Source organism: Balaenoptera ricei, chromosome 12 (genome assembly GCF_028023285.1).
Source record: "Balaenoptera ricei isolate mBalRic1 chromosome 12, mBalRic1.hap2, whole genome shotgun sequence".
Lineage (NCBI taxonomy): Eukaryota > Metazoa > Chordata > Mammalia > Artiodactyla > Balaenopteridae > Balaenoptera > Balaenoptera ricei.
The window spans coordinates 70,364,629-70,377,839 of NC_082650.1; the positions used below are offsets into that span (position 1 = coordinate 70,364,629).

General features: G+C 37.1%; 1 protein-coding gene across 4 annotated transcripts in view; it reads right to left on the reverse strand.

Moving 5' to 3' along the window:
* Window positions 1-1,879: 1,879 nt before the first annotated feature.
* ZNF292 (zinc finger protein 292) overlaps window positions 1,880-13,211 on the reverse strand; it is an 88,104-nt gene continuing 76,772 nt past the window's right edge. For all 4 annotated transcript variants that reach the window (XM_059941695.1, XM_059941696.1, XM_059941697.1 and 1 more), the window contains one exon: window positions 1,880-9,736. In XM_059941695.1, the coding sequence (XP_059797678.1) occupies window positions 2,594-9,736 (7,143 nt within the window). In that variant the 3' untranslated portion in view covers window positions 1,880-2,593. The remainder of the gene's footprint in view (window positions 9,737-13,211) is intronic.

Genomic DNA, 13,211 nt, shown 5'->3' on the forward strand with positions numbered 1-13,211 from the left:
CACTTAATGATGTATTCTGAATAACATGTTCTGATCTGTAAGATTCAAATTCTCTGCATTTAGAAGAGGGAAAAAAATTCACGTTTCAAGTGATGAAAACTTAGGCAAATTTACACTGTAGGAAGAAAATATCTCAAAGACAAGAGATTGCGGAAAATTATACCATGAAAAATACATACTTTTTGACACTTTTTTAATACTTAGGCATTACATTCTGTATCAAATTTTACCAACATGCTGTTGTTCTATAAATTCATTATTTATTTTATACCATAATTTGATTTTTCTGTTCCATGCTAAAAAGCCCACTATTCCATAATTACTTTTAGCATACAGTACCTGGAATATAAAAAAATTAACTCAATGTTGGCAAACTGCCCCCCCCCCCCCCACGACATGTAGGAGAACAATTACAGAAGTTCTAGTGGTTAATTTTCTTAAGCTAATGAGCAAAAGAAAAGCCCCAGTACACTGGCATTTTCCCTTAACAGGCTCTTCACGACATTCATCAGAAATAAACCTACTTACTGCTGTACTACACAGGGCAGTTTGCCAAATGCCTACCTTTAAGATCTAGGTCAACTTCTAAGAAAACTGTACGGAAACATTCAGTTGTTAACAAAAATTTAATATTAAAATGACTCAAAGTTAAGTTATTATTAATTTAGAAAAAAACATGTATTAATCACCCATAAGAACAACTTTTATTTTAATAAATAACAGTGGGCTTACCAAAGGACAGGGATTTTAATGTGTCAAGTTTTATGCATATTGGTAATAAACCTTAAGGAGGTGAAACCAACTATTCAATATAACCCATTCGGCCCTAAAAATAAAACTATAATACTTTAATAATAAAACTTAAAAAAATATTTTCCAAAAGAAAATAATTCACTCCTTGACCATGCTTATTTATTCAGAGTACCAGCAATTTCAGTTAATGTTAAGTGCTTCATTTTTCCTGCAAGTCTGATGTTGCACAGAGAATATACACATTTTCATATCACAATATCTCAGGCTAATAATATTGTGAATGCAACTGGTTTATAACAAAGTCAAAAATCAATGCTACTATTTATGGCAAACAGAAACAAAAGTAAATTTGAAAGGATGTTTTCTTTTGTTTCCAGTACTGATTTTAATTGGAATTCAAAGGAAGGTCATAAACTCTCCTGAAATAACCTCTATCTCTGGCCGTAAATCCACAGTATAAATATGGTGAATAAAGCTAATCTATAAGAGCTAACTATATACTGAATAACCAAAATAATCAATTATAACAACTAATACTGCTCTGGAAGACCAATCTAATGAAAAAAGTATCATTAGATATGGTGGGAAAATACAGACAAATCTGTACAATCTAACATCTATAAACAGTAAAATCAAAACATCCAACTTCCTTATAGAAAGTGTTTCATCTATGTAATTATAAATGTTTAAGGACTCTTGCATTTTATAAACACAAGATGGGCTCACTTTGATGATACCAATTTTAAGATTTATAAAAATGTTTAAAAAAATCTTTCCACAAAAGTTTATACAGTTTAAAGCTATACACCAATCTATAAATCTCAGAAAATGGGGGGAAAAAAAACAAATAAAACCCAAAAACCTTTATAAGATCACATGTATAAAACAAGAAATGAAATGTGATTTTATTTAAGGCAATACTGGGCTACTTCACAAATCACCACCTCAAATATTTACACTGCTCCACACTACTAGTTTCTATCACATTCACAAAGGATTTTTTTTTAAATACCAAATGTTTAAAATCTTTGATGTAGTAAATTCTTTATTCACATTTCCATTATATTTCATGGAATCATAGTAACTATATCCAATTAGAAGCACTGAAAAGAAAACTGCAGCTATAGGAAATTGCTAAAGAATCTGCTTTAATTTCACATGAGTACCACCCAAAAAATCCTGGAGGGTAAATTTACAAAGCAGAGCAAGGTGTTGATATAATGTGCCTACTTCGTGAAAAGTAATTTTTTGAGATAGTCTTGTAAATAAATGTTTTATGTAAAAATCAATGAACTATGGCAGAGTTTCTAGTTTTAGTTAAAAAAATTCTTAATTTAAAACAATAAAAGAACAGTTTTAAAAACTTGATCACTTAGTTAAAAATTAAAATTCCAAATATAAATGTGTCATTTAATAGTTTAGACTTACACACTGCTGGTGGCAGCAAATGATTTACAATAATAAATATATACAAAAAAGGTATCTACAAACAGAGTACTGTTACACATGAGCAGTGACCCGGTGAAACATATCAATCACACAGACAATTCAGTTTAGTTCATGGAAAGGGCAACTGGCTGATAGAAATTTGAGGTTTAGCTCAACTATTTACAGTAACTGAAATATTGATTCTGTTCCTCAAGTCCCATAGGGATAAAAAAAAGTTTTACATGACAAATGTCATGTTGATTTTTTTTTCCTTTTCTTTTTTTCTTTTTTGGCCAGGTTAATTCATGTCAGCAACAACAAAAGAAAAACAAAAAAGTTACACAATTCTAGCATGCTTGATGGCTTCCTATTTAAAATAAAACTGTAAATAATGTATTAATAGCACGAGTTATCAGTTCTGCCCTCTCCCCGTGGCTTTGCCCATACTGATTTCTTTCATAACAGACACATCTGGATCATTTGAATGCACTTCAAGTTTTTTCAGACTGACGGTAGGTTTCATTTCCTGAAGTTGCTTTAAGACAAGCTCAGTGCAATCTTTAAGAGTCTTGTCTAAAACAATTTTTACATTATCACTGCACTGAAGCTGTGATGGATTGGCAAACTGTACAAAGGTTTCACTTTCTTTACAAGAACATATATGATTTCCACTAGTCACAGCAGTCTTGTCAACATTTTTTCTTGCATTTGAATGGGATCCTTTTTTATTCCCACTATTTGGATGGTCTTTGTCAGTATTTTTCTTCTGCTTCACTGCAGACTCCTCAAGAAACTTCAGAAATGATACTTCGAATCCCATTGGTTTAAATGAGCTCCAGTCAAAAGATGCAGGATGCTCCTCAGTGGTTTGTATTGCAACAGCGGTTTCTTCTTCCTTGTGCATACTACTCAACTCAACTGCCAGTGCTGGTTCAGCTTTTTCAACTTTCCTCTTTTTATTTTGGGAGACATTTTTTTCTTTATTAACTCTCTTCAAATTACTTGCTTTTTGTTTTTCTGACTGGCAGGGGTTATCTTCCTGAAAATCTTTACTAACATTTGAAGAGGTCTGAGCTTGGGTCTCCACACTTGTGTTGTCTTCATTTATTAATTTGGTAATAAATAATTCTGTTAGCTCATCCACTTCATCTTTTTCATTTTTTTCAACTTCCTTCTGTGGAACTACAGTTGTTCTTGAGTTATCATTGCTCTCTGATATACCTGTGTCAGAATCTTTCACATCACTCTTTTCAACTTCTTGCTCAGAAGTTTCCTTTAATTGTGAGTTACAACACCGTTTGAAGACAATGAGAAGATTGCGGTGTTGTGATGTAAATGCCTTAGATAATTTATGGCATTTATAATGTCTAATTATATTGCTTTCGCTTGTAACAACTGATGTACACCCCTTTATCATACATGGATACTGGGTGACAAATCTGCTCGTACACTCAGATAAGGCATCATTTCTAGCCTTTATAGAATATACATGCTTTCCACGTTTCAGAGAATAAGGCTTATTTTCTTCAATCTGCACAATCTTTGCAGTCTTGTTTTCCAAATTATTTTTTTTCTTTCGTTTGGTCTTAGGCATTTTGGTTCCTTCCCTTCCAGATCTGTACTTTGTCCCCCGATGTTTAGACTTTGTCTTTTCTTGGTTTGCCTTGCTTGATATATTTTCCTGACCAGGTGTTAATCTTCTTGGCCGAATCAGATGAGCTTTATGTTTGTCATTATGCTTATTAAAAATGTGTCGGAGGAGATTAGACCGGGTTGCATATATTCGGTCACAGCCTTCACAATCACACTTGTATATGCCATCTTCTTCAGTTTTACTTACCCTTGCCCCAATTCCATGATCTGCCTCAAGATGAACAACATAGTTCAAATATGTGGTAAATGAAGATTTACACTCTGACTGATCACATGGAAATTTCCCAACATCCACCGAAGCAGTCATACTTTCAATTTCCTCAGGAGACATCTCGTGAAGTTTCATGTAGTGTTGTATTAGGCCAGTAATTGCTTGGAAAATTCGAGAGCAGTCACTCACCTGACATCGAAATTCTTTCACAGTTTGTTTAGTTTCAATTTCTTCACTTTCTTTACCAGCTTCGCTTTCTTCTTCAACCTCTGCAGAAAATGCAGGTAGATCTGATTTGTGCACAGCCTGGTAATGCAGAATTAAGTTTTGCTGTATTGTAAAGGCGGCAAAGCAACCCTGATGAACACATCGATAAGGTCTGTAGGGACTGTATCTTGTGGGAAACTCAAGAGATTGAGAAACTGGCTTCTTGCGTTTTCTCTCCTCCTTTTCTTTTTTATGTCTCCTAACTTTCCGTACTTTGGTTTGTACATTTGTGAGAGAATTTGTATTACATTGTTCTGAAGTAACTGTAATCACTTGTGAAGAACTTTCTGTTTTTTCAGGATTTTTTTTTTCTAAAAGTTGTTTTTCTGGGATCACTGCTATATTACTGAGGGTATTTTCTTTCATTGCTCCCAATTCTAAAGCAGGCTGGAATTCCCTTTTATTTTCCTCTGTCGTAGCTAGCTGTCTTTTTACTTGTGTAATTCGTGGGGCTGACGAATTTTCACTCTGAGATTTTCTTCCATAAGGCCTTTTTATTTTTAACTTTACCATTTCTTCTGTTGTAAAATGATGTACCAACTGACAGTGTGCCCGGAGATTCGAATTTCTTGTAAATGTCTTTGTACATGTAGGTACTACACATTTAAATGGAGCAAATTTCAACTGATTCTTCTTAATTTCAAGAATCATCTCTGGAGTGTATTGATGAATTTTACCATAGTGCTTAAATAGTGCATCTTTTGTCATAGCACTGTAATTACAGCCTTGGTTTTGACACACAAAGGGTTTATTAACTCTGTCATTAAACTGAATGTTGCTTATCATTTCAGAAACTGGCTGAACAAGTGTGACATTTGGAATTGATTTAACAGGAGTGGGAGTCAGTGTCACTGATGTATTTATCAGTACACACTGGGGTGCTGGAGAGGACAGGTCGTTTTCTAATTTTAATTTCTGTAAGCCTTCTAAAATCTCCTGTACTTGATCCTCCTTATGTAATATTTCAGACTGAGGAATGTTACTTTTTGTCGGCATGACACCTATGAAGGAGGAAAACTGAGAAGAATCAGATAATTTGTTATTTTGTACAGTGTTTACTGATGGAAGCTGAATGTTATAATTTATTTGAGCATTCTGTGATGTTTCACCAATACCCTGAGATCCACTTTTTACCTCAAGTATTTGAGAATTCATAGCACTTTTAATAATTTCAAGAGTTTTTTCAAAGTTTTGTATAACATTGTCTTCAGAAATCTGCAAATCAGAAGTTATTGAAGGTGTGCATGAATTCAAAGCCATCATTTGGGAATCACCATTTTCAGTTTTTAATGTTAAGGGAGCTAACACTGTATGGGACTCAAGACTGGTTTTAAAGTTTTCTTTCACATCAGTTATAAACAACTGATTGTCAACATTATTTAATTTCTGTGTTAGATTTTCCACCAAACCCTGAGGTTCACAATTGGGAATTACAGTTGAATGAAGGTTAGTAGTTGGTATCTCAATCCTCTTTGCTATAAGTCCCATTGCCGTTAAGTCACTTGTTACCAAGTTTTGGGGAGCATTAGGGGCAATTAGTGGAGGAGCAACTTTCTTTCTTCTCTTAGAAGCACTGTTTCCCTTTTTATTTAAATGACTAGACCTTGTGTTCTGAGGACCACTTATAACGGAAACTCGTGAACTGTTACTGATAAAATTTTGTGATGGCCCACTAGAATTAGGGAATGAACTAGAGCACAGACCATTTTCAACAGTCTTCAGTAGTAAGTCATTTGCTGGAAAAACAGGCAAACTGTTGCATTCCTCAATGGAGGAAGTTTTGGAGTTTCGTGTCCTATTCTGGTCTGTCAGCAGGGGGTTTGCGTGGCATACAGTCTGCAGCAGGGATGGCACAGGTGGATTTGGCATCACCGTTGCATTTACTGGTGCTGGGTCTGAAACACAACCTGGGGGGACATGAGAGAGCACATCAGCACCCTCAAATGTACTGGGAATGCCGGCAGTTTCCAAAGCCTGTTTAATAATTTCACTTCCCTCTTGACTAACACTTGTATTAAAGTTAGTCACACCACTCCGAGGAAATGTATTTGGTAAAAATGCTGAGGAGCGATTTTCAGCAGCAAGAAGTTGCAGGAATGATGGATCTTTAAAACATGCTCCTGGACCGAAGGCAGACTGCTGCGGCTGCTGTGAGTTTACTGCATTTGTGGAGAGAATCATGCTGGCAAGAAGAGAAGGCTGCCCGTTACTCTGCAGAAGTTCTTGAGCAATTTCTGCCCCATCCAGTGGTTTACAGTAAGATCGCTTAGACAAGTGTCCACCCAGAGACCTGGGGTTAGTAAAAGCCCTGTAACACCTGCTGCAAATAAATTTCCCGTCTCTGATAATTGCCGGCCACTTAGCCCTTTTGTTGTGCTTGGGTTTTCTTTCCTTCCCATTTGGGCCCTGCCCACGGTCTTTTTTCACTTTTTCCAGTGCAGACTGTTGGGCACTGGTGCCACTGAAGTCATCTGCAACATTGACTTGTGAAGGAAAAACTGCATTCTCACCATTACCTCCCTTTAGAAAAGGGGAATTAGTGTTTCCTTCAATCTGTGAGGAAAAATGATTTGTATTATTTTCCAGCTGGGAAAAAACAGAATTAGTCCCACTATCTGCTGGTGAAGGGAAGAGAGACATTGAACTACTTTCTGCAGGTAACGGAAGGAAAGGATCTGAGCCGCTGTCGATATTCAAAGGCAAAACTGTTTTGGTTAGATCTTCCATTTGTGCTGGCAAGGTAGTACTAGATAAATTTTCCATTTGGGAACATAACATACCACCTTGTTCATTTTTATCCTGAGAAGGTATATTTGGATTTATGACACTTTCCACTGAGGGCAACAGTGGAGCTGACACATTTGCTAAATGAGCTGGGAAAATGGAAGGTGAGACGTGCTGCAACTGATTAGAACAAGTAGGATTCCCATTGGCTTTGGTCTGTGGTGTAAAAAATGCATTATTAGAGCTGCTCACCTGTGATGGCAAAAAATAAACAAACTTTCCATTATTTGGTGTACTTAAGTTGTTAGCTTTCTGACCCCTTTTGCTTTTGCGCTGCATTTTGAATGCTGCATACTGGTCGGGGTGTGCTGTCTTCATGTGTTTCCCAATACTCTGTGAAGAGTTATAGGTTCGAGTACATCCCTCAACCTGGCAACTGAATTTCTGAACTGGTGCTTTTGGAGGCACTGATGGAGTTCCTAAAGAATTACTGAGGTTGGGCTGTGGTGGAACAAATGTGATACTTTCTAATGTCTTCAGAGGTAAATTATAAAGATTGGACGATGTTTTAACATTACCTCCACATTCAAACTTGGCAGTTGGTAAATTGTTTTGAAATCCTGCCTGATTTTGCACAGAAAAGGTCATCAGGTTGTTCACCTGTCTTTCTAAGTTTTGTGGAGTAAGGTCATCTATTTTGAGGGCTTCCGAATCTACTAAAGAATTCTGAGTAATCTGGGCTTCATTAAAACAATCCTGTTCTTTTCTCTCTTGGAAACCTGTATGACACAAATCATTACAAGGATCTTCAACTGGTGTATGTAAGTTTGTGACCAGTGATTCACCAGTGCCTTGCACAGCTGAGTTTTCTTGCTTTCCAAAGTTATCCTCAATCCCCTGATTGAGGGATACCTTAATGGACACAGCGACCTCACTGGCCTGAAGCAGAGGAGCAGGAGCAGGGTTTTCCAAACCATCTGGCAATGGTCCATCAGCTTGCCTGAGCTCTGAAGCAGAAATCTGGTCTTGTCTGGTCACAGGTGATTCTGCCTTGCTTTTATCCCAAGCATCACTTCTATCTGCTGGGAAGGTGTTTTCAATGTTATTTTCTGAAGGAAGCACAGATCCTCCTTTCTCAGTGTTCCCTTCTGCATTCTGATTCACTCTGGAAGGCTGAACAGAATCTCCAGATGAATTAAGTTGGTCTTCAGGAGGCAGCACTTTTTCAGGAGTACTGTGATCATCCAGATGCTTTTCTAGTTCACTCTGAGAACGATAAACTTTACCACAACCTGTGAACTTACAAGTATAGGTATTATAATGTTGTGCTTCATGATCATATAGTAAATAAGCTTCTGAAAAAATTCTGCCACATTTAGGAAACATGCACTTTGCTCTAAAGACTTGATGTTCCTTTCGGTGGGTTAAGAGCTCTGCGTAACTATTAAAACCGGCCTTACATTTCATTTGTATACAGATATATGGTTTACTGCCACAGTGCATTTGTAAGTGATCATTGAGATGAGTAACACTTACAAAATGCCGTCTACAGTACTGGCAAATAACTTTTTTGCTTTGCATTTCAAGAAAGCGCTTGGCATCTTCATTATCCTTATGTCCCTTTACATGAGCAATTAAATTTTTAAAGTACTTAAAGCCCTTTTTACAAAAAGTTACAGGGCAATTGAATTCATTAACAGGTACTGGTTTCTGGACTGGGATCACCTCTGGCTCATAAGATTTGTCTTTGTCATCAGTTTCATCATCTGAACCATCATTATCATTAAACACTATGAAGTCTGTTGAATAGAGACTATTCTTCTTGATAGGCCGCTGTTCCTGCTTGGCCACAGCATTAGTCTTCTGATTCTCGTTGGTAGTTGTGATCTTAGGAGGCCTTCCCAACCTCCTTAATGGTTTCATAGCTGCTAGTCTCTCTTTACTAGATTGTTTAACATGCAATGTGACGTGAGGGACAAAAGTTTCTTTAGAATTAAAGTTCTTTGCACATATGGGGCAACTGTAAATCCCATCTTTGTAATGTTTTTGAGCATGTCGTACTATTCGATGACCAAGGAATTCTTTGTCACACAGCACACAATACTGCATGTAGGCTTGCCAGTTCCTGAACCTAGCAGATATAAATCCCCTCTCTCTTAGTTGTTTTATCTCTCTCTTTTTCTGCTTTTCATCACAAATGTCTCTAAGAAGGCCAGAATTAGCACCAATTCCACCATTCATGGAAGTTTCTTTACTCTCTTCCTGATAGTCTGCTACTTTCTCATAAACCTCACTGTCATTTAGTTCATCTATTGAAGACACAATGGATGCTTCTTCTCCCATTAATGCAAGACACTGTCGTTTTAAGGTTTTCCAATCCCAGAATTCTGGATCAAAGGGCCACTGAGTTTTCAATACAAGTAAGAGCTCACAGCGTAGAGAATTTGGTATTGGAAGATTCTCTTCATCATATTTCTGGTCTGGTTGGTTATACAACATTTCCACAGCATAATATGCATCTACTGTAGGCTCAATAAGAAATTCACTCAGTTGACAAGCACGTTTAACTTCCAGATCATCAGGCAACAAACACGAAATGGTCTTGCAAATAGATATTTTCACTTCAGTATTTTCTGTAGATTCCAGGCGAAGAGCTTTTACACATAGTTCTATACAAGTGGCAAGTCCAGCCCCTTCAGTCTGTGAAAAAGCAAGTGAGAAATGTTATCTTAATTTACACTCATCAACACAGATTCGAGAATTTAGTAATTTTAAAACTGAGGTTTGCTTTTCTCAAATTTTGCAATAGCCAATATATGCAGATACCCCTTCCAAAGCATTGTAGCTTTGTGTGTGTGTGTGTGTGTGTGTGTGTGTGTGTCTATGTGTGTAATGAACTGTAGAGAATAGCAGAAAAAGCATAAACTTTGGGAGCTAAGTTAAGACATGAGTATAAAATCATCTAACGGCTAGGCAAACTTGGACATTATTTAACTTCTCTGACCTTTCATATCACAATATAAAATAGAGATCAAAACAACACAAACTTCATGAAACTGCTGTGAGCATTAATAGATATCGTGTATCTAAAGTAGTTGGTATAGTTTAGTATCATGTCTGGCACACAGTAAGTGATCAATAAATATCATTAACTTTATCACAAATTTCATTTCCTAAGTTTATATTTACAATCCTTCTGAAACAAAACCCTTAGTCCAATTACAAAACTGAGAATGTCCCCATAATTCCTAACTCATTAGTAATAAAAGGAGATTTTCACATTTAAGAGAATAAAGTTATTTGTTCCTTAATATTGGGAATTCTAGTTCTATCATAAATTTGAATGCCAAATCACCTACCTCATGGCTGGACCATCTTTTTTTTTTTTAACATTTTTTTTGATGTGGACCATTTTTAAAGTCTTTATTGAATTTGTTACAATATTTCTTCTGTTTTGTGTTTTGGTTTTTTGGCTGCGAGGCATGTGGGATCTTAGCTCCCTGACCAGGGATCGAACCCACGCCCCCTGCACTAGAAGGCGAAGTCTTAACCACTGGACCACCAGGGAAGTCCCTGGACTATCTTAAGAATTAGTAGTAGCAGGAGACACAATAAACTTTTTTCCTTTTGAATTAGCATCTTGAACTATTATTATAATATAGCAGTAATAAAGGTAAGACTCATTTGAAAGATACATGTAATGAAGAAATAAAAATGGGTTTTAAAAGGCTAAAAGAGAACAAATATATGAAAAATAAGCCAGGCACAAGATGTGGCCACATTCATGGGAATGAAATATGTGTGACATAAGATCAAAGGGCAAGAAAGTCAAAAAAAGTCCAAAAAAGCTGAGAGGATCTGTATTTTTACAGGTTAAGAAGGAAAATAAAATATTTTACTAAAACAGAAGCTTAGATTTGTGGGCCAAAAGGAAAATGAGTAAAAGAGGCTGAGATGCTGAACTGGCCATCTTAATGTTATAAATACATTTGAAACCTTAAGAAATAAGGCTAACAAAACAAACTATGTTAAAATTTTTATTCTTCTGAGTTTTCATCTTTGTGTGTGTGTGATTGAAAATTAAGTTTATAGGTAATATTCAGATCATAAACTGGTTATGTAACAACTGTTTTTAAGAGTTGAGTTTGAATTCACAATTTCCCATTAAGTACAATGTGATTAAACAAGTAATTAGCCCATAAAAACCTATTTAATAGTATCAATTAATAAAAGTACTGATAGCACCAGCTTGAATTTATGAGTCACTGGAGCAGAAACCTAAGTGAGATCCATTCAGAGAAGGAATAGAGACTCATCCCCCTCTCTAGCACAGGCACAGCAGCAGGCAATCTTCTGAAAAATGCAAGGTTTTATCTTTGGTACCCCCCTTTTCTATTCCTTTCCTCTGGGCTGCCTAATATCCTTGACCCAAAGCTACCCAAGGCTTACATGCTGATATTCCTTCCCCATTAACATCCCATTCAGCTCTTCCCTATCCACCCACAGCATCATGGCTTACCCTGCTTTAAAATTCTTAAATGGTTATTACCCGTGTCTTTCAGAATTAAATATAAACTTCTTAGCACAGAATGAATACAAAAGGGCCCTCACAATCTGACCTATGCCTCATCTGGTCTAGCCTCATCTTTTATCTTTTCCCTACCCAAATAGCCTACACTCCAGGCAATGTGAACTGTAGTTCCCCAACTACGCCATTCTCTCACGTCTTGATACAACTTGTGATATTGTAATATACTGCTAAGAAATATATATTTTGGTCTTTCCCCCCCCAGTTCCCACATAGCTCCTAAAACCTTTGTAGTTTCCTAAGTAATAATAGCTATAGGGGCATCTTTTGTTCCCAGCTTTTGAAATAGGTGAAATGAGTGTTTTTTGGTTATTCATAATAAGGCCCTTTCAATCACACTGGAGTTTATTAATGAGATGATTTCTGAAAGCCCCTAGATAACCACAGGCTGGGGGCTGGCTGTCAGGGGAACCAACCTGTGATCAGAGGGTTGAAACTTTCAGTCCCCCTCCTCTCCCTCCAAGGAGGAGAGAGAGGATGGAGGCTGAATCTATTACCAATGGCCAAAGAAGTCTCTATAAAAACCCATAAAGAACTCGGTTCAGGGAGCTTCTGGGTTTGTGAACAAGTAGAGGTGGGGGAGAGTAGCTCACTCTCTCCCCCATACCTTGCCCTGTGCATCTCTACCATCTGGCTTTTCCTGAGTTGAATCCTTTTAAAATAAACCAGTAATCTAGCTGGTAAACTGTCTTCCTGAGTTCTGTGAGCCACTCTAGTAAATTAATCAAATCTGACCAAAAGTTGTGGAAACCTCTAATTTATAGCCAGCTGGTCAGAAGCACAGGTGACACCCTGGACTCAAGACTGGTAGTTGACGTTGGGGGAGGAGGGCAGTCTTGTAAGACTGAGCCCTTAACCTGCGGATTCTATGCTATCTCTAGGTGAACAGTGTCAGAGTTGAGTTAAATTGTAGGACACCCAGCTGGTGTTCGGAGAATCAGAGGACTGCCTGGTGCGGAAAAAAGTCTCCACACACTTGGTGATCAGGAAGTATTCAGTGAGTAGTGAATAGAGGAGAAAACAGTTTTTTCTTTACACTACCTTTCATTCTTTTTCTGTTACTAGGAACACTCTCCCTCTCCAGCTTTGTTTGGCCATCACTATTTGAGAGTCTGAACAGACCAGTGGGTTAGAGGGCCCTCTTCTTTTATTCAATCAGCACCTACTTTATACCAGGCACTATGCTCAGCAATGTGCTCTCCCTCCCAGGAGTCTCGATATTCCACTATATTTGAGAGACCCATATTACATTGCAACTGTTAGTGTGTCTCCATCAATAAATATGAGATCCTTAAGGGCAGGGCTATATTTTTCAACTCTCTGACTTCAGGGGTCTAGGAAAAAGCATAAATAAAATGATGAACCAAGCTATCTGCTCCATTTCCTTTGCAGATCTCAATTAGAGTTTAAGAAGGAAACAATTATTTTAGGTAATATGTGAGTAGCTAGGCAATAATTTTCAACAACTCCTGGAGTTTTGGGGAGAAAAGGGGGGGGGGCACCAGTTAACTCAAATCATCAACCTTGAGGATAAATTTCATCATGTTAAAAAATGAGGAGTTACACTAGAATGCAGTCACTACAACA